Source organism: Vicugna pacos, chromosome 6 (genome assembly GCF_048564905.1).
Source record: "Vicugna pacos chromosome 6, VicPac4, whole genome shotgun sequence".
Lineage (NCBI taxonomy): Eukaryota > Metazoa > Chordata > Mammalia > Artiodactyla > Camelidae > Vicugna > Vicugna pacos.
The window spans coordinates 16,406,241-16,429,233 of record NC_132992.1 but is presented as its reverse complement, the minus strand read 5'-3'; the positions used below and the strand labels follow the sequence as shown (position 1 = coordinate 16,429,233).

At 40.8% G+C, this 22,993-nt stretch overlaps 1 protein-coding gene across 1 annotated transcript in view; it reads right to left on the bottom strand.

Moving 5' to 3' along the window:
- Positions 1 to 22,993, bottom strand: part of ATP8B4 (ATPase phospholipid transporting 8B4 (putative)) — a 214,210-nt gene that overhangs the window by 17,065 nt on the left and 174,152 nt on the right. The window contains exons 24-25 of the mRNA XM_015242742.3: positions 11,751 to 11,834; positions 4,558 to 4,803 (exon numbers count right to left, since the gene is read on the bottom strand). Of these exons, the coding sequence (XP_015098228.2) occupies positions 4,558 to 4,803; positions 11,751 to 11,834 (330 nt within the window). The remainder of the gene's footprint in view (positions 1 to 4,557; positions 4,804 to 11,750; positions 11,835 to 22,993) is intronic.

Genomic DNA, 22,993 nt, shown 5'->3' with positions numbered 1-22,993 from the left:
TGATTCTACAGTCTTATGCCTATCCAACATATCATTTAAACGTAAAGATGCAGAAAGATTTGAACTCAAAAACATAACATCCATGCACCCTCGCTGAAAAAATTACTCAAGGAAATTACTACAACCAAATAAATCAGGAAACTGGACAGCTGCATGTAAATCAATGAAGTTAGAACACTCCCTCATACCATACACAAAAATAAACTCAAAATGGCTTAAAGACTTAAACATAAGACAAGACACTATAAACCTCTTAGAAGAAACCATAGGCAAAACATTATCTGACATAAATCTCAGCAATGTTCTCCTAGGGCAGTCTACCCAAGCAATAGAAATAAGAGCAAAAATACGCAGATGGGAGCTAATTAAACTTACAAGCTTTTGCACAGCAAAGGAAACCATAAGTAAAACATAAAGATAAGGTACAGAATGGAAAAAAATATTTGCAAATGATGAGACCGACAAGGGCTTAATTTCCAGGATATAAAAACAGCTCATAGAACTTAATAAGAAAAAAACAAACAACCCAATCCAAAAATGGGCCGAAGACCTAAACAAGCAATTCTCCAGTGAAGACACACAAATGGCCAACAGACACATGAAAAAATGCTCAATGTCGATAATTATCAGAGAAATGCAAATTAAAACTATAATGAGGTATCACCTCACACCAGTCAGAATGGCCATCATTCAAAACACCCCAAAGGATAAATGCTGGAGAGGCTGTGGAGAAAAGGAAACCCTCTTACACTGTTGGTGGGAATGTAGTTTGGTGCAGCCATTATGGAAAACAGTATTGAAGATTCCTCAAAAGACTAAAAATAGACTTACCATATGACCCAGCAATCCCATTCCTAGGCATATATCCAGAGGGAACCTTCATTTAAAAAGGTACATGTACCCCAATGTTCATAGCAACACTATTTACAATAGCCAAGACAGGGAAACAACCTAGATGTCCATCGACAGATGACTGGATAAAGCAGCAGTGGTATGTTTATACAATGGAATACTACTCAGTCATACAAAAGAGTTAAATAATACCATTTGCAGCAACATGGATGGACCTGGAGAATGTCATTCTAAGTGAAATAAGCCAGAAAGAGAAAGAAAAATACCATATGATATCACTCATATATGGAACCTCAAAAAAAAAAAGAAAAGACAAATGACCTTATTTACAAAACAGAAACACTCACAGACATAGAAAACAAACTTATGGTGACCAGGTGGGGAAGTGGGTGGGAAGAGATAAATTGGGAGTTCGAGATTTGCAGATACTAACTACTATATATAAAATAGATAAACAAGTTTATACTATATAGCACAGGGAACTATATTCAATATCTCGTAGTAACTCATGGTGAAAATAATATGAAAATGAATATATGTATGTTGATGTATGACTGAAGCATTGTGCTGTACACCAGAAATTGACACAACATTGTAAACTGACTATACTTCAATTTAAAATACATATATATATATGTATATATATATATAAAATATGTAATTAAATGAGAACAAAGACAAAGAGCATAAAAATGGTAGTGAAGAAAAATTCTGATAAATGTATAGTCGGCCCTAAATGAGCAATAATGTATGAGCTAAGTATTAATTTTAAATTAATTTTTCAAGAGTCAAAACATATGTTAAAGGAGCATTCTAGAACTAAAATTATATGTTATTAAGCACTCAAGAGTAAGGGCAAGAAGGGAGAATTAAAGTAAAAACATTTCCAAAATTATTTAATTTGGAGGTGGATGAGGGAAGGTGCAGAAAAGGATAGTGAAATGTGATAATGGATACAGTTATTATTTAATTTTGGTGTATGAATATGGAAATTGAGATTGAAGTGACTAAAAATGGGAGAAATCACGAGTAAAATGGGAATAAATAGTAAAACTTGTAAATTATTCATGATAAATAGAATATTTAAAAATCACAATGCATCCAAGTTTGAAAAAGAAAAAATGGAAATAAATTAGAATTGAAAGTAATCATAAAATAACATGAAAGAAACAATATAAAACACATGTTACAATAAATGGAGCAGCTTAACTCCCTTATTGAAAGAGAAAAACTAAATGATTAAATAAGAAAGAGATGAAAATGAAGAGATGGGCCCAGATTATATATCAGGCACCTGTGAACCGAAAAAGCAAGATAAGTAAAACTAGTATCAAATAACAATCAAGACCCATTACATTGCAAAACATATAGCCTTGAATTACATAAGGCAAAATCTCCTTGAAATACAAGGACAACTTGATAAGAATGATCATTGCAATGGAAAACTTTAATACTCAGTATTTGACAACATGGTGGTGGAGGTGGTGATTCTTTGGAAGTCTGTGGCTAACCTTCTGGTGTCCACTGTGACCAGAGCCAAGCTGTAAGAGGTGGTAAAAGCAATGGTTTCATTTCATTTCAAAGTTGCAGCCACGTGGTTGGGTGCCTTGCCTCACTGTGGCTCTCCGTGGTTCATTTGTCCTCCTGAAGATTCTAAAGCTACCTAATAGCTTTTTATAATCCTTTTTTACTTAAAGAGGTGTCTGTTGTCTGCAACTACGATCTTTTTTTTGGAAAGTGACATGGCAATATCAATGAAATTTTAAATGTACATACTCTGACCCAGCAGTGCAAACAACAAAATGGCATTCTTCATCCATCAGACTGGTAAAAGTTAGAGGTGTTAAAGGAGTTCTGACACAAGAAATTTTATTTCTAGGAATCTATCTGACAGTATATAAAATATGTACTAGTATATGAACTAGCATTTCTTCAATAACAAACCAAAAAAAGATACATCCTGGATGTCTATCAATATTATTATATATCCATATTATAAGATTCTGTGAAGCTCTTAAGAACTTAGATCTGAATGTGTTCATTTAAAAAGCTGTCCATAATGTCTTGTTAAGTGAGAAGTGCATATTTCAGAGTAGTATACATACTGTGATCCCTCTTCCTTGAATATAGTGTGTGTATGTCTCAAAGCAGAGGAAAAAATATGTAAGGATTTAAGGTAATCACAGTAGTAGTTACTCTAGGGAGTACGGCGAAGGAATGGAAGATGGTTCATTATATTTTAAACACTTCTGTATTGTTTGGAATGTTAAAAAGAATATTTTACAATTCAAATAACTGAAATAAAACTGATAGGAAAAATAGAGACTGCTAAAGTCTGGTATGTAGCATCAGCAGGACAGGCACGTAAGATTTACAGCCGTACTCATAGGCCATAGAAATGTCATGGGAGTTGTTATCATGACAAGTCTAGCTTAGACAGAGAGGAAAGGATGTTAATACCACTGTCAAAGAGAGCTTATTCACAAAATTGTTGAAACTTACTATTTTATGTATGTAGGACAGCAGTTTCTGATTGAAACTGTGATTTCATGATAGATGCCTTAGCTAGGTCAGATGCCCCCAAGTAACTCCATTATTTTCTTCTCTGCTACAGAACTGAACACAGGGGAACTTCACATGGAGGGTTCACAAAGCATCAGTACATTTTATTCAGTTGTGAAACAAACAGAACTCCCCTTTGAGTGGAGAAATCTAGTTTTGCTTTTGGATGCTACCTCTCTGACTCTGAATTTTGGACTCCCAAGATGTCAAGTGTTAATGGCTTTGGTATGAAGTCAGAGACACTCACTTACATGGGCTAAGGAATGGTAGGGATGACCTTTAAAAGCAGTATGTTTACATTTGATTCGTTCAATATAATAAATATTTCTTCCGTCATGAAGAGAAAGTCTGGGGTTTAATGAGATCTTTTGTTGGGTATAAGTGGCTAAGATTTGTAAAAGAAGTCATTTATAGTATAGAAAAAGGACTGACCAAAGGCAGATCAAACTGAATCTATAAAAATTAAGCCCTTGATTGATACTTTTCCCTTTAAGAAAAACACACAAATAAAAACAAAAAACAGAGGTTACGTTGCTTGTTGTATCCACCCAGAGTTACAGATTTTAATAAGTTGGATGGCTTTTGTGAATTCTAACTCACTATCTAATAGTGTTGTCCACCATTTGCATTAAAGAGGAAACAGAAACAAACTCAAAATGCCCAGTCAAGGTCAGTGGATCATCAAAAACCATTCATACCAGAAGAGCTCCTATGATATACCACAGACATAACACTGAACTTCTTGAATAATTCCACAGAAATATACTGCCAAATAAACTTTAGAACTCACCTTAAAAAAACCTGGAAGTTGCTAAGTCATATAGATTTTATAGAAAAGTATGTTATCATTGGAAAATTTTTCTTCCAAGAAGAAAATATAAGGAGGAAGTAGTAGTATAATTATTTTTCTTTACTTAACAGTGTTGCCAAGCAGTGACTCATTGTGAGGTTTCTACTGACATGGAGGTTACAGACACACAGTGCAAATCCTGATGTCTGGAAATTTGTGTTAAAGCTATTTCATCTCAAAATGTGCAGTTAAAAAGAAAACTCTAGTATTCCTTTAGGATTATTGTCAACAATGAAACATAATTTTAAAAGCCGTAAAGCCATCAAGTTAAGATATTTTCACCAGTAGCTTACCTGCACACTGACCACAATGACCAAAGATGTGGCCATGGTAACTGCAAAAGACTGGTAGTCTGCGATGTGCTGTCCGTCTTCTCCAGCCACGTTGTAAAAGGCCCCATAGGGGATAAAGAAAAGGGCTAATGAGGTGTAGATCCCATGTGCCACACAGATGAAAAATTTATGCTTGTTAAAAAGTAGATTCAGCTGTCCAGGTCTGTAGAGCTGGGGACAATCCATGCTGTTCTGGTCACTAACATCCTGTCAACAAAGAGTTACTTCAGTGAAGGAGGCTTGAGAAGAAGTTGAGAGGCCCTGAATTCCCTATCTCCAGAAGCAGCATGTGCGTGTCTAAGCCTGTCCTGATATGCACTATTCAATTTGTTTTCATTCCCACAGTAACCTAAAGGGTAATAAAATGATCCACATTTTACTGGTGCAGCCAAATGGAAAGTTTGGAGATTCCTCAAAAAACTAAAAATAGACTTACCATATGACCCAGCAATCCCACTTCTGGGTATATATCTGGAGGGAACTCAGTTGAAAAAATACATGCACCCCAGTGTTCACAGCAGCACTATTTACAACAGCCAAGATATACAGGCAACCTAAATGTCCACTGACAGATGACTCAATAAAGAAGTTGTGGTATATTTATATAATAGAATACTATTCAGCCATACAAAAGAATAAAATATTGACATTTGCAGCAACATGGATGGACCTAGAGATCGTCATTCTAAGTGAAGTAAGCCAGAAAGATACCATATGGTATCACTCACATGTGGAATCTTAAGAAAAAAAAGGACACTATGAACTCATCTATAAAACAAGCAGACTTGCATACATAGTAATCGACCTTATGGTTACCGGGGAAAGAGGGTGGGAAGGGATAAATCTGGGGGTTTGAGATTTAGAAATGTTAGCCACTATATATAAAAACAGATTTTTAAAAACGTTTCTTTAGTATAGCACAGGGAACTATGTTCAGTATCTTGAAATAACCTTTAATGAAAAAGAATATGAAAATGAATGTATGTATATATATGCATGACTGGGACACTGTGCTGTACACCACAAATTGACACACTGTAACTGACTGTACTTCAATTTTTTAAAAAATGGGAAAAAAATGATCCCTATTTTATACAAGAGGAACCTGAGTCTCCAAGAGCAATTCATGAGAGACCACACAGCTCTTACAGCAGAACCAGAACTTAACTTGCACCCAGGTATCTGGCTTCAAACTGAAGTTTCTTTCCAACACTCTGTTGCAGCTGCACTCGTGCTCCCGGGGTTCTAGTATCTCCTGTGCAGCCAGTGGCCCCAGGGGTTAGCTGTCAAAGCAGTGTATGCTAGTGACCAGGGAATGTCAGCAGAGAGCTGCAGAGTCAGAATTGGTGCACCTGAGTTCCCAACTTTTGAGGGAAGGTGAGCAGGAGGAGGGGAACCAGGAATGGGGGAAACTGCATGGGGGATTCTATGGAGGAAGGAGCCGAGCCTGAAGAGCTGAGTGCTCTACCCAGGGAGGATTCCAACGGCAGTCACTAGGTGACCAGGACTAAGAACTGAGACAGAATGAGAAGGCATCATGCTTAGCCCCAGCAGGGTCCTGGGAGAAGCTGAAGCAGCGCTCCTCACACTTCACATGCGCACTAATGACCTGGGGAGCTGATTACGATTCAGCAGGGCTGGGTTGGGGCCTGAGAATCTGCATTTCTAACCAGCTCCAAAGTCATGCTGATGACCATGCTGTGAGCACCACAGCCAAAAAGCATGGCAAGAACTGACCACTGGTGACATCACAGGACCACAGGTGAGGAGAAGCAGCCAAGGAGGGAGCAACCCAGGCACGAACTCTGGGAACAGACCATGTTCCCCTTCTTGCTTGAAGGATGGCTCAGGTCTTGATGAATGGGGCCCCAAGAGAAACACTGACATAGCTTCTTCAGGAAATCCTGTTTGTGACGCTCTTAGGTGCTGCTTCTGCTAGTCCAGTGACTGATAAGGTTACATGCACAGGCTTTGGAGCCAGACAATCCTGAGTTCAAACCCTAGCTCTGCTGCTTGGCAGGTGTGTAGTCTTAGACCTACTACTTAATCTGTCTGAGCCTCAGTTTCCTCATCTCCAGAAATGCAAACAACAGCATCTCCCTCACAGAACCGCTTATGATTAAATGGGTATGTATTCAACAGAGTTCTTGCTGCAGCTCTCGGGAAAAGAAAAAAAAAAAACACAGATGCTTCAATAAATAATAACAAAATGATGATGATAATAATAAGGTTTGTCAATTTTGTTTAGCTTTTCAAGGAACAAGGTTTTAGTTTCACTGACTTTCTCTATTGGCTTCTTAGTCTCTATTTCAATTATTTCTACTCTAATCTTTACTTCTTTCCTTCTACTAACTTTGAGCTTTATTTGTTCATCTTTTTTCTAGTTCCTTAAGGTGTATAGGTACATTGTTTATTTGAGACTTTTCTTCTTCCTTGGGGTAAGCATTTATTGCTATGAACTTACCTCTTAGAATTGCTTTTTCTGTATATCACAAATTTTGGTATATTTCCATATTAATCTGTCTCAAAGTATTTTTTTCCTCTCCTGATTTATTCTTTGAACCACTGGTTGCTCAGTAGCATGTTGTTTAATCTCCACATATTTGTGAATTTTCCAGTTTTCACAAAATTTCTAGTTTTATTCCATTGTGGTTGGAAAAGATGCTCGATATGATTTCAGCCTTCTTAAATAGTATTTCAATCTTCTTAAATTTAAGAAGACTTAAGACTTCTTGTGGCTTAACATATGCTCTGTCCCTTAAAATGCTCCATGTGCGCTTGAGAAGAATTTGCATTCTGCTGCTTTTAGATGAAGTGTGTATACACACACATACACACACATTAGGTTCATCTTGTCTAACATGTCATTTAAGGCATTTCCTTATTGATTTTCTGTTTGAATAATCTATCTGTTGATCAAAGTAAGGTATTAAAGCCTCTACTGTTACTGTATTGCTGTCTATTCCTCCGTTTAGGTCTATTAATATTTGCTTTATATATGTAGGTGCTCCTGTGTGGGTGCATAAATATTTACAAATGTTATATTCTATTATTGGATTAGATTCCTTTATCATTATGTAATACCCATCTCTGTCTCTTACTAGTCTTTGTTCTAAAGTCTATTTCATCTGATATAAGTATAGCTGCTCCAGTTTTTTGTTTTTGGTTTTTGTGGGGTTGTTTTTTTTTTTTTCCCCATTTGTATGGAGTATCTCTTTCCATCCCCTCACTTTCAGTCTCTGTGTGTCTTTACATTTAAGGCAAGTCTCTTGTAGACAGCCTATAGATGGGTCTTGTTTTTTAATCCTTTCAGCCACTCTATGTTTTGATCAGAGAATTTAGTTCATTTACATTTAAGGTAATTATTGATAGGTAGGTACATGTTGCCATTTTGTAAATTGTTTTCGGGCTGTTTTTGTAATTCCTTTCTGTCCCTTTCTTCTTCTCTTGCTTTCTTCCTTTGTGCTTTGGTGACTTTCTTCAGTGATATATTTGTTTATCTTTCTGTATTCACTGTAAATTTTTGCTTTGTGGTTACATGAGGCTTACATATAATAACATATCTATAACAGTCTATTTAAGTTGATAACTGTTTAATTTTGATCCCATTCTAAAACTCAGTATCTTTTACTCTCCTCCCAGATTTTATGTTTTTGATCTCATATTTTACACCTTTTTAACTTGTGTATTCCTTAACTAATTATTGTAGTCATAGTTATTTTTACTACTTTTGTCTTTTAATATTCCTACTAGCTTTATAAATGACTGATCCACTACTCTTATTATATACCGTTGACCCCTGAACAACACAGGGGTTAGGGGCACTAACACTCACAAATCAAAAATCTGCATGTAACTTTATAGTTGGTTCTCCATATCCATGGTTTCATATCCATGGATTCAGCCAACTATGGATTGTGGACTCACATAGTTCAAAACCATGTTGTTCAAGGGTCAACTGTATTTATCTATTGAGTGATATTTATTCTTTAATATGTTTTCTTGTTACTAATTAGCACCCATCTTTTCAGCTTAAAGAAGCCCCTTTAACATTTCTTACAAAGCTGGTTTAGTAGTGATGAACTTCTCTGTCTTTTACTTATCTGGAAAACTCTTTATCTCTCCTTCAATTCTGAATGATAACCTTGCTGGGTAAAGTATTCTTCTTCAAAAGGTTTGAAAGTTCTGCCTTTGAATTTGGAATATATCATGCCACTTCCTTCTGGGCTGCAAAGTTTCTGCTGATAGTCTTATGGGGGTTTGCTTGCACATAACAAGTTGTTTTTCTCTTGCTGCTTTTAATATTCTTTGTCTTTAACTTTCCATACTTTAATTACAATGTGTTTTTGTGTGAGTCTCTTTGGGTTTACCTTATTTGGAACTCTCTGAGCTTCTTGGATCTGAATGTCTGTCTTCTCAGGTTGGGGAAGTTTTCAGTCATTATTTCTACAAATATCATTTCTGCCCCTTTCTCTCTCTCTCCTCCTTTCTGGGACCCGTATAATGTGAATGTTAGCCTGTTTGATGTTGTCCTGTAAGTTCCTTAAGCAATCTTCACTTTTAAAAATTCTTTTCTTTTTAATGCTCTGATTGGGTGATCTCCACTGTGTTATCTTCAAGTTTTTGATCCTTTCTATTTCTTCATCTACTCTGCTATGGGACCCCTGTAATGTATATATTTCAGTTCAGTTATTATATTCTTCAGCTCTGTGACTTCTACTTGATACTTTCTTGTATTTTTTATCTTTTTGTTGAATTTCTCATTGTATTCATTCTTCTCAATTCTGTGAGCATTTTTAAGATCATTGCTTTAAACTATTTATTGGGTAAATTGTTTCTTTCCATTTCATTAAGGTTTTTTTTCCTGAGGTTTTATCTTATTCTTTCATTTGGAACATATTCCTCTGTTTTGTTTTGTTTTGTTTTCATTTTATTTGACTCTCTGTGTTGGTTTCTATACAGTTGATAAAACCACCACTTCCCCCACTCTTGAAGAGTGGCCTCATGTAGAAGATAAACCGTATTGTTTAACCCTACCCCAGCTCTTTGTGGTCTCTCAAACCTTAATGCTTGTCCAAGCAGCCTGTTATATTTCTAATAGCTCTCAGTAGTTGGGAATGTGCCAAGACATATCAGTGTCCCTGTGGATTGGATTTCAGCATCTAGACTCAGGCTGATTGGAATCCAGACCCTCAAGCAGCAGCTTTTGAAAACATGTAAATATGTACAGTCCTGTGGAACTGCAAGCCCACTGGCCACCAGAGCCAGATGACACAGAGGTGTCCCCTGGGCAGCAGCCACAAAAATAGGGACACCAGACACATGTAAAAGCTCCCTTCCGGGAGATACTGGTGCTCTGGAGTGTGGCAAAGGGAGGGTGCCAGGATGGCACCGACAAGTCTCAGTCCCTGGAGTGTGTTCCAGTGGGCTCCTAGATGAGTGTGGTAGATGAGATGCCTGCCCCTCGGGCTGATGCTTTAATACAAGCAGCGAGCCTCCATCACTGGGCATGAGCTGCTGCCTCTAAGCTGGGCCCAGGAGTGAATGAATCTGAGCACACGGGCCCATTTCTTAGATCACTTCAGTCTTGTGGGTCTTGGGACATGAGCCCTGCTGCTTTTGGGGAGCTTGTCTCTCAGCTGCAGGTCTTAAAAGTTAAGGTGCCCAATGTGGGGTGCACACCCTTCACTCCTCAGGGAGACGCTTCAGGCTTTGGATTTTCTCCAGGTTGTGGGTTGCCATGCTGCGGGGACTGGGTGGGGTTTATGACGAAATTGTGTTCCAGCCTCTCCAACCTGCTTCAATGTAGTTTTCTTCCTCTTTGCCCAACGTGTAGTCTTCACGCAGACAGCCTTTAGGTTGTTTAAAGAGGAAACTGTTGCATATGTAGCTGTAGACTCAGTGTGTCCGCGGGAAGAGGTGAGTTCAGGATCCTCCTATGTTACCATCGTGAACTCTCTCCTTATTTTATTTTTTTCCAAATTACTCAATAACCATCTTTTCCCAGAAAATGCTTTATTTTTAATATTTTATTCCACATTCTGAGGGGCAGCTATGGGGCACCAAGAAAAGGAGCACTTGTGAACACGGGTGCTTAGAAATGAATGTGCTTAAATCCTTTATATCTAAAGCCTTCAAGAGTTCATTAATTTTTGTAGAATTCCACAAAATATGTCATTCACAAACTGCCTTTTTCACATACAAGAAGTGAGGCTTACAACTGACTGCAAAGCCTCAGAAGGGAGAGCAGAGTAAGCTCATAATATGAAGATTTATATTTTGCAATAGATGGCTTTAGGCCAGAAAATGAGGCCTAGCAAATGGTTCTAACAAGAGCCTGGAGAAAGTCTGGTCTCTTTAAAAATACTTCAAAAAAAAAAAACTTTTTTAAACAGTACATTCTAACTGTGCCATGGAAACTCCTCTGGCCAGCCTTTTATTTCCCCCGAGTTAGCCAGACTTCTTCCCCATCCAGGAAGCACCCTCCAAGACAGCGTGTGCCAAGGATCTACCATGTGATAATCGATTCCCTCCCTTCGCTCCCTTCAAGCACGCTGAGCTAGACAAAAGAAGACTGTGCCCTTTCTCTCTCCGTGGCTGTGGGGCTCCATGTCTTCCTCTGCCGTTGGCAGGGCGCTCTTCTGGCCTGGACTTCTGGTTCTGGGCTGTGCTGGGCAAGGAAGTCCCCCCGCGGATGCTAACTCTCTGCACTCCAACCCACTTCTGTGATTTTCTCTGTATCCCTGCGTGGTTCTCTGCACTCTCAGAGGCTCATACAGTATCCCCCGGTGTGTGAACCACAGGTACTAGTTCTGAGGCATATTAGTTAAGTTCCATATGAAAAATAAGTTGAGTAAAAGTGCAGTCCTATGGATTTGGGAAATGCTGGGCTAAAATGAAATCAAAGAGACTGTTTCTTGCAGGACATCTCAGGGCCTTCAGAGTGGTAGTGTAGGGTGCGCATCTTTAAGAAGACAGTAGCCAAGCTCTGATCAGAGGATCCTTTGGAGGGGAGGGAATGGATCTGGAAGGGGTTTGATCCATGTGATACTTATTAAAACAACTGCACCCCTAGGACTCTTTCCATGACTAGCTAGAAGCAACTAAAAGGCATCTACAGAACAAACAAGTTACAAAGACAGAAAAACACATACCTGGTCAAAAACCCCCATGGCTAAAACAGGCAGTGATGTGTAGACAATGTTAAAAAGGGTGATGAACCACTGGTCATAGACAGTCTGAAAAGAAATGAACACACCAGTGAGAACCATCATCCACACAGGAGTGAAAACAGTCACTTTCAGGCTCTTGCATTAAATAATTCAACTTCCTGAGGCGGACGGGAGTTTGGCACTAGGGTCAGACAGACATGAGTTCTCCCCCAAGCTCTGCCGAGTTAGTGGGATACTAGACCTTTCTAAACATCAATTTCTTCATCTCTAAAATGAAGCCATATTCTCCTTGAAGCGCTGCTGTGGGGATGAAAGGGCATCATACACATAGAACACTTGACACGACAGGGGGACACACAAAAGGCCCTTGCTCCTTATGGTCAGTTACTTCATTCTGGCTTATTGTAAGTCCAATTACCTGATCTAAGCAAAAAGCAAATGCGCCACTGACATCTTCAGAGGGAGATACAGAAATGAACCTGAGCGCCCCACCCTGTGTTCAGGTGGAAAGCTTTTCCTTGGGCGTGGTTTACAGCAAGATGGGCGTGGAGCTAGCTGCTCACTACACTGGGTATAAACAAGTGAGACAATAAAAACATCCCCTTAGGCGTATGGAGAGTACTTCCTTGCATGAGCGGCACTAAAAGTCAGTGAGGCATGTGAAACAGTTATTATATCCCCAGTACATTAATAAGTACATGGAGATGTAGAAACAGGATGTAGTAAGTGTTAGAGCTTATCACAGGCAAAGGCAAAAATCAAAACCTAGGCCTCCAGCTCCTAACCAATGTCTGTTCTATCATTCATTCATTCATTATTTATTGAGAAACCACTATGTACCAAGGACCAGGTTCTAGGCAATAGTAATTGAACATGATACAATCAGATAAAAATTCCTTATGAAATTTGCACTGTAATGGTGTCAGGAAACAGACAATAAGTAAGATTATACATTCATATTATCTGTACATAGTATATACCGTTGGAGAGTGAATGAGTGTGAGAAGGTAAAGATAATAGGGTAGAAAAGGAGATTAAAAATGTGGAAGGGTTGTAATGGTGATAAAGTGACTGGAGAAAGTCTCACTAAGAAGTGACATTTGAGAAAAAATCCAAAGAAATAAAGAGTCGAAACATGCAGCTTTCCAGGACAAGAACATTTCATATTTCAAGCAGATGCCACGAAGAACCCTTGAGGTGAGAGAGCCTCTGGTATGTTCAGAGGACAGCAAGACGGTCCATTTGGCTGGAGCAGAGTGCCCTACAGAGGGTATGATGGCTAAGAAATAAAGAGGAGGATCCTATGTAGGTAACTGTGCCTATTCCCTAGGGAAAATGAGAAGACATCCGAGGATTCTGAGCACAGGAACATCCTGATCCAATCTGTATTTTAACCTGATCACTCTGGATGCTGTGGTGAGAACAGAGGAGGGGCCATGGCGGGAGATGGGAAACCAGTGAGGAGGCTACTGCAGTGGTCCAGATGAAAGACAAAGGTGCTGGACCAGGTGACCTGCAGGGAGAAGTTCTGGATTTTTAATATATTCTGAAGTACATTTTCTTCTTAGGGAAGTTCTGAAAGCAGTAAGGAATCTTAAATGCAAATGCTCCATACAGAGAAGCTAAAGGCAGATTCCACATAGGTATATAAATATAGCAAGCCTTTAAATTATGTCCTGTACAGTAGATTATATCAAAGAAAAAAGTATTTTGGTGTCTTTATTGCTAAACCTGGACTTGGACTACTCTGTGTTAGTGTTATTGTTTATTCTTGAGATGGGTGTATCCTTGTTCAAGGAAAGGGGAAGTGGAGACTGCTCTTCAAAGGCCAAATCTCATTCTGGACTCTTCTGTTGAAGTTCCACAGGTGGTCTAACTCAACACCAAATAAACCAGACAGTGTAAAAATGCTGATTATTGTATTCTGAGCAAGGTTAGCCCTGTGGTAAGAAGTAAGGAGGGTGGACCTTCCCACTGTCAATCATCTTGAGGGGAGTTCAGTCTTAGGGCAAAAAAAAAAAAAGGGTGGGGAGGGTATAGCTCAAGGGGTAGAGAGCATGCTTAGCATGCATGGGGTCCTGGGTTCAATCCCCGATACTTCCTCTAAGAATCAATTAATAAGTAAACCTAATTACCTACCCCCACCAAAAAAAAAAAAAAGAGTGAGAGAAAACAAAAAAGGGAAAGAGGAGTGGGGAGATGACGGAAGGAAGGAAAATGTACTTTCTGTGTATCCCAGAGAGTTGAGGCCTGGAATCCACATAGGAAGATCTGCTCAACATCATTCTCCTTGAGGGTGGGCCAGAGCTCAGCGGGCAAGATGAATTCTTCCACCAATAAACAGCTGAGACAGGATTTAGGCAAAGTAGCAACATTAGGGATACAATCAAGAGGCTTATGGTTGTGACTCAAAATAACCACCTCTAGTGACCAGTTTTAAGTTCTTGAATGATCAATTTCCTATTATTCTTTGAGACCTGTTAAACTCTCTTCTTTGAGTCTGAACTCTGCTGTAAGGGTTTGAAAAGGAGGACTATGTCCAATGATATGCTAAGTGTTTAACAACTCACAGGAAAGAAGGAAGGAAAGGAAAGGAAAGGGAAGGAAAGGAAAGAAGGAAAACGCCCTGATTTGTAGCACTGACCAGTTTCCATGGTGTAAATACTTTGCCATGGCTGTTCAAGCAGTGATCTCACTAACTAAGTCAACAAGCGACAGGCCATAGCTCGCCAGTATGTAGTATTTCCACCATCCAGATCCAACATATGCAAATAACCTCAAAAGCACAATTAGTAAATTATGGCGAAATAATTTAAAAGTGATGAGTCTTGAGTATTTACAAACTTTTTAATATAATCTAATTTGTAGTAGCTGTGTTTAACCACGGGCTCACATAATTCCTAAGAACCGAACAATCAGCAATTAGGAACCAATATGGGCCAGCTCTAGCCCACCACAGCCTATGTGCATGCTTGGAGCAAAGTAGTACAAGACAGAAGCAGTCACCTAGAGGATCTTAGACTCAACATGGCAAGACAGAGCCTGCAGAAGGGCAGAGCAATACCCAGAGAATCAGGCGACCATGAGAACAGACTAGAAAAGCTTGTCATCATCACCTGGAAAGCCCCCAGATATTTTAGTAGAGGTATCTGGAACAAGCCTGGATTTATGGTATTCTTTTAAGATCGAGGCATGTGCGCCTACACAGTAACAACTGGTTCATACCAAATGCCCACTAAAGATTAAAAAAAAGCTAAGGTAAAAACAAAACAGAAATATCTTCATCAAAGCATCAATGAACCAACTAATGGGGAGTGCCTGTCAAGATAAGGGAGAGGATTGGAATTTAAGAACTACTTCAAGGCCTAGATGCTGTTTTCTTTCTCCGGAGACTAAGTTTATCTCCTTCTAGCAGTTGCTGAGGATGGGATGAAGGCCTGAGGCTTTCTGGACCAGCCAGCTGTCCTGCCATAGTGCAGCCTGTGACCCTATTGCCAGGAGCTGCCTTTCAGTCCCAGCCCAGAGTGGGCGCCTCTACCTTTGATGGGCATTGAACCTTGGCCCTCTAGTCTCAGGAGACAGTCAAAAAGCAGAGGATCACGAGCTCCTCAGTTACCTCTTGTAGCTCATCAACAGCCCCAGGGTACATGGTTCAGAATAGTCAACCTCCAGGGTCCCAGCCCAGAGCAGGAGTGTTAACAAAGTCGCAGACACCAACTCCTATCTTCTGGACTCCTGTCTGCTTGGCCTTGTTCTCTTCCTTCAGATGAGCAAATGGGTCCAACAACTCTACTCCTAGACATGTTCAGAGTGTTTGCCCTCATGCACCAGGAGACGTATGAAAATGCTCAGGCCAGCCCTGCTTGTAACAGTCCCAAACCAGGAACACCCATCAGGAGTGGAACAGAGAAAGATACTGAATGCTACCAAATAATGAAAAGCCAGGAACTACAGTGATTTGCAAAAACACAAAAGAATCAAAAATATACAACGTTGAGCAAAAGAAGCCAGATAGAAGAGTATGATTTCATTTCAGTAAAGTTCAAAAATGTGCCAATCTATTCTATGTTGTTTAGGGATTCATACTTACATGGTAAAAATATAAAAAACTGATTATAAAATATCAGGGCAAGGACGACCACTAGAGAGTTGGACAAAGAAAGGGGTGTGACTGAGAGAAGCAAGGGGAGCTCCTGGGGGTTGGCAACGTTCTGGGTCTTGCACTGGATGAGGGCAGCGTGTGTCTGTTTTACAACAGTTTGTTAAGATGACATTTTTGTATTACATACATACTTGTAGGTTTTTCATATTTACAAATAAAGTGCCATATTTTAAGAAAAAGGAGACACATGATCTTCTTTTTCAGTCATAGTCTGGTGAGGCTTTCGGCACCGGGAGGATTCTGCACGTCCTGATGCCCGTGCCACACCCAGGACAATTAAATCATCAGTAATGTAAAAAATTTCCCAGGTGATTCCACTGTGAAGCCACGGTTGATGATTTTAATCACCCCCATTTAATTTTTTTTAAAGCAGTAGCTAACACAAATCCTCAAGTATTTGATGATGGCATCTGACTTTCAATTCATTTCACGATTGCAGTATGAGAAACGTTAAAGGGGGAAAGTGGTTAAACTGAAGTCTTAGAGCCCCAGACAGGAACTGGTGCCATGAGATCTCTTCTTCCTCCACCTCATCCATCACCTGACCTCCACTCACGGAGAAGAGGTGATTTTAGGTATAAGGAAGAAAGACCCTGTTAAACTATGAGTAGCTGATGGTCCAGCCTCCAGTGCCATCCTCAGCACAAACTGGCCAGCACTGAACCTACCATGATTGGATGGTAGCAGGTGTAAGTGGGCACGCAGATGTAAAGCCTCACTTCACAGCGGGAGCAAGAGAGGCCAGGAAAGGAAGGTCCGTGAGAATAAAGTTTAAATGACTTTTTGCAATTGTTTGGAAGCATTTTTGGTGCCACTCAGAATCACAAGAAAAAGAAACTAGCTCATATGTACTGAATACCTACTATGTACCAGGCACTATTTTAAGGGATTTACATATATTGACTCATTAAATAATCACAATGATCCTATCTGGTTGGTGCTATTAATAGCCCCCAACTGACAGATGAGGAAACACAGTTTGACCACTGGGTTAGGAGACTGTCCGACGTCATACACTGAACACAAAGATTTTTCAAAGTGCAGTGTAGGAAACTCTTAGGGGATCCACAACGTCAAAACTATTTTCAGAATGATGCTAAGAAGTTGTTTATTTGCTCTTTTCACCCTCATTCTCACACGAGTGTACACGACTTGTGATATCACAACCAGCTGAATGCAGAAGCAGCTCTGAGACCCCAGCTGCCTCCTATTGTGCTAAATAGGAAGAGCTCAAGTATAAAAATGGACATTCTTCTCACTATTTTTTGTTTTGGAAAAATACAAGATTTTTTTTCATTAAAGTATGTCATTTAGGTAAGCATGTCATGGGTTCACTATTTTTTAGTGAATTAACAAATATTCAAAAATTTTTTTCTCCAATGTAATTTCTAATATTGTAAATATTGAGAGATAGGGTCCTGCTAGCACAGAGTTTGAGAACTGCTGGCAACTGTCAGGATCAGGTTCCAGCTCTGGTTCTCTGACCTCAGCATTCACAACACTGACCCCCGCAAGACACCACCTCTCTCAACCAGTGGTAGCATTTGGCAAGGGTCTTTAAAGGCCTCTTTCCTCATGTTGTTTTATGCAGTTGAGAGTGTACAGTAAACAGGATTTTGCATGCTGGTCTTTTACCATTTGTAATGATAACATTAGCATTTAGCAGGTTAGATGCCTCCCATGGCTTCCCAAGTTACTTGGGATGAAATCTGAGTCCTTCACCCTGAAGTCCTTCCTGGCCCTGGGCTCCACTCTCCAGCTCTGCCTCCCTGCACTCCCCTCCACTCCCAGGCTGCAGCTCTGCCGACTGTCTTGCTCTGACTTTGGCGTGTTCCTAGCTCAGGGGACGTCTGCACTCGCTGTGCCCTCTGCCTGGGATACTTTAACCTCCAGGTATTCATATGAAAGTTCCCTTCAGGTCACAGCTCCAATGGTACCTTCTCAACGAGAACTTCTACATTACCCAGTTCTTTCTTAATAATAATTTGGAAATTATTGTACTAATTTACTTCTTTATTATCTGTCTTCATCCCACTAGCATTTATATTCTCCATGAATCAGAATTTATATCAATTCTAGTAAAACCTATATTCTCCATGAAACAAACTTAGTCACAACTGTAACTTCTACACCAAGAGCAGTGTCTAGCCAATGGCAGGTGCTCTACAAATATTTGTTGAATTAGTACTTTTACAACTTTTTATAAATGTTACATATTTAATTTGCTACTAGGCGTTCCCCTGAGGATGTGCCACAGACTTTGCACACAATGTCCAGCCCTGAACCCACTCCACAGTCCCTTAACCAGGCCCACCTCTTGTGTTCCCTCTATCAGTTTCTGACACCACTACATTCATCCCAGAACCCAAGCTGGAAATCTGGTATTTCTCCCTCTCTCCAACTCCCCACATCAAAGTAATCCCAAATCCCTCTGGCAGAACCATGCCAGATGGCTTGTGTTCCAGCCCAAACCATTCTTCGCATCTGTGACCTTCCCCCCAGCCCCCTCGGCTGGGACGCACGCCCATCTTCTTCCTCCTCACCTGCTTCATTCTGATTGATCCTTGGAGGGTCAGCCTGGGGACAGATCTTCTAGGAAGCCTTGCTGAGCCCTGCCCATTCCCAGCCTTCAGGGCTGGGTTCCAGGCCATTCCTTGCTAGCCCCATGGCACGCCACACCTCACTGCTTCACAACCGTCAACTTACAGTTATTCATGTGCCAGTTCCCAGGACACCCCCACGCCGCCACACTAGATTTCAAGCTCCTTGGGAGCAGGTTACACAATTTACTCATCTGTGGGGGTCTAAGAACCCAAGTCAATGCCCAGTGTAGGGTAAGCCTTCAAGAAAAGGAAGCTGGTATCTTAAGGGTAAGGGCATTGGAGTCAGAATTCTGACAGAACTACGTGTCTTTGAATAAAATACTCACTCTCCCTCAGTCTTAGTTCCCTGGCTATAAAATGGGGATTTTGGGGAGGCTGTGAGTCTTCAGTGAAATGAGTGAATGTCATACAGCAGCACCTGACAGACAGAACCCACTAAGTAAGCACCTTTATCACAGAAGGGAGGGCGGAGAATGCAAGGATTCAAGCTCTAAGTGGTATGTTTAATTGGCAAATAAAAAAGTAGATTTTCCTACCAATTATACTTTTTTATGAAAATACAATTACTTACTGCTACAATGTATCATAGGTATTTATTTCTATAATAAACTACTACATGAATAAAAGATTGGAAAATTAGAACAAGATTTAAAGGACACAGAATACCGTGACATAATAGTGCATTTTCTTCATGAATACTTAATTGTATCAGTCACTGTTTGCTCTAACACTAATTTGGCCTCTACCAAATGTCATTCACTTATTAAAAAAACACCTTTCTCACCTGTGTGCACAGGATTCAGGATTCAGGGGCTTCCACCAAAATTAAATTCACAAGTAGTGTCTTTTTCTACAACCGGCGTCTCCCCGTCCTACGAGAGCTCCAGCTACTCAAGAAGTTACCCTAGTAAGTGCTCCGCTTCTCCTTTAAGTCCCTGGCTACTCTCTAATTTTAAAGGGAAAATTTTAAAGACCCCCCTCCGGTGACTAGTAGCAGCTGAGAGGGGCACAGTAGCGATGATCATGATGCCATCCCTGTTTCTTCCCTTCCAAGCATGCCCAAGCCCTCTCCTACCTCCACTACCCCCACACCAAACACACACACACACAGACACATATTCTCTAGCTCACGTGGGTTGACCAGATGCCTCAAAGAAACAGCAAGGTAGAAAAGTGGAGGAGGGAAAGGGAATGATGCCTCTGGTGTGGGAAGCCTTCTGGCCTGAGACTGGGCTAGACTAGCGCTGACATTTTTATTTGGGTGACTCAAATTGTTGACATAAACAGGAGTCGAGTCCTGAACATAAAAACTTGTCCTAGGGCCCCTGTCCTCCTAGGGGCAGCCATACCACTTCTCCTTCCAAATTTTCTATTCCCTGTCTTCAATATTCTAAATAAGAGAAAATCCATGCTCCTGTGCGATGCCACTAGTTTGTCTGGAAGCCTAAAAGTGTCTCTCCGCAGATCAGAAAAAAGACGATGGAGGGTTCACTTTTCCAACTTCACTGTTTTCCTATTTAAGGAAAACTCCTCCTTGCTCCCTTCTTTGTGGGAACAATTTAACAACTTTTCGACCATTTTATATAGAATCAAAACACTCCAGCTACAAATTACGATCTAACAGCTTGGGGAATACAAATTTTCTGATTGATAGAATACCACATTTAAATAAACCTTAATAAGAATCTAAACAGTCACAAAGGGTTGTCTGTTCTGAGCCCGCTGGCTTAGCTCTCTGGAGACATGTATTCCCTTTTTGCTGTGTGTTGCAGAGGAAAACTATATAATGATATTTTTTTTTCTTTTGGCCTTAAAAAACATTTGTCATTTAAAGAAAACACATTGTGGAACAAATATGAGGTGCTCAGCCTTGCCACATCTGTTACTGATTTGTGTAATTAGCAGAAACCCACTAGCAGGACCCTGAGGAAGGGCCCACGCCTGAGCTCCCACCCCTCCCTGGACTTCCCACACAGCACGTCCGGGAGGCAAGTGCAGGAGCCTGCCAGCCAGACTGAAATGGGCCCACAGGTAACCAAATCTATGAAGTCATCCAAGCCTCGAGATCAGCCGCACTCTTTCACCTCACTTTCCAAACTTTTCACTATGAGTTTTCTTACACTGTTTGACAGAACTAACGTTTTTCTGGCCTTGACAAGATAATTGTTTCCATATCATGGCAGAAGTTTAAAAAAAAAAAAAACAAGCCAAATATACACAGCTCTGTATCTCACTGACAATGATAAATTGTCATCAGATAATATCATCTCATGAGTACATGGTGCCAGTAGTTGCACAGTTTCAAATGTGAATTTCCCAAATAGGGCTTCAACCAATGGGGCTTTTATTTTGGGGTGTTTTTTCTTTTGGAGGTGGGGGTTATATGGGTGGGTTATATTTTTCTTTTTTGGCTCTATCCCTGGTGGCAGACAGTTTATCTTTATTAAAAGTCCTGGGGGCATAAAGTGCTTTTAAAATAAGTGACACATATAAATAGTGCACAGAAACCCACAGTGGATTCCATGAAAATCATGCAGGCTTTGCTAACAGATTGGGATAAGGCATGTCCTTAGAAAGGATCCATGATTCAGTGTAAAGACCTATCTGACCTTTATCCAAACTCCTCTGATCCAGAAATCTAGTTGGAAATCTCATCAGGACAGATTACATTTAAATTGTCTTTTAGTGGCAGTTTGGTTGGAGTGTTTGCTGGCAGACGGTGGCCTCCAGCTTCCAGATGAGGCCAGGATGCAGTGTGCTTTGAGGCAGGCCTGGCCTTTCTAAGGATCTAAGCTATGAGAGACACTCCCCATGCCATAAATTTGCTCTCAGCAAGGAGTTCATCTTCTCCCCAGAGTCATATTGTACTGAGTGTTTCTGGATGTCTCTCCATTAGATTGCAAGTAAAGCAAACATTTACCTGATTAGAAGTCAGGTGCTGGGGGAAGATGGCTATTTAAAAAGAAAAAGCGATCTAGCCATCCTCTTTCAGGTCTGTAACAACTACAGTCATGCTTACCAAGCAGAGCAGATGAAGCACCGAAGAAAAAGTCAGAAAACATGATGAGTTCCAGTCCTAGCCTGGTCTAACATTGATCCTCAGCTCTTGGGGGACCCCAGTTTCTCTTCTATAAAATGAGGGGCTGGACTCATTATCTCTGACATTCCCTGCCCGAGCAAAGATTCTGGATTTCCAAAAATGTACACTTTTTGTTCTGTGACCAAGCTGCTTCTCTCAGGGAAGTCCACCCAGCAAAGCAAACAAAAGGAGTCTGGTCCCTCCCAAGCAGATTCTTTCCCCATGTGTCCCAAGTAGAGAAAAGTCCATAAGCCAAGCACAACACAGCCTGCACCACATCATCCATTTGAGGTGGCTTGAGTGCCACCACCTCACCAACAGGGAATGGTCCCACCCACCAGCCCCTTGCAGCCTTGCACGCCACAGCCGGATGGGCTTGCTCGTCTGCCCCAGCCCACCTACCAGGATGGGGCACTAGCTGGAATCTACTGGAGCTATCATCAGAGCCTGGATAAAATTCACCAGGCCCCGAGAGACAGGCCAAGGTAGTGAGAAAAAAAAAAAAAAGCACATCACTTCATTAAATAATTAAACTGGTGTTTTAAAAGTCAACAATGTGTCTAAGAAAGCACAATCTGTTTACAGTTGGTCAGATGTCTGTGGCTGTAGAGTGGGTTATTTCAAAGCCGTATGTTGAGAGACGCGAGGAAGAAATGTTTAGGTGCTTAGGAATCATGCTGAGATTGGACAAGGTTGGCCCCCAGATATGGCCCATCCATGACAAATTTAATTTTCAAAACTCTTGGTGGAAAAATAAGAGAAAGGTGACTAGAGAGTTATTCAACATCAGTTTCATATTTATGAAAATAAAATCATTCCCAGACTGTTAAGTTCCCTCGGGGCAGGAACTGCAGCCCTCTGTTTCATTCTCATGTCCCCAGAGGCCAGCAGAGCCCTTGGCCCCGAACTGGCACTCAGCTGATCCTTGTTAAGTGAATGAGCAGAGACCATGGGCTCTGTGTGGGGAGGACGTGTGAGCCTCATTCTGGGGAGCAGACGGGGAAGTGACCACAGATCAGGCCGCCAAGGACGGGCCCCTGAGCGCATGCCCGCTGTTTCCAACTCCACTGGGCCCTGCAGCTGTTACACCACTGGCTCCACTTCACTGCAGAGCTTCCAGTTCCACTGAAGCAACTGAGGAGAGGGGCGGCTGGTGTGGGGAGACCTCAGACTGCCGGCTTTCATGGACAGACTGGGAGTGAGTGGCTAGCTCATGGGCTCTCGCAGCTGAGAAAGCCCTGTCACCCAACATGTGGCTTTGGAGGCCCCGAGCCAGCTAAATGATTTCAATGGGGAGGAAAAATGTTACTGCAAAAATGTCCCCTATTCAGAAATTCTCATTCTCTGTAGACGAGCGTCTCTCCCAAATATGTTGTTTTCT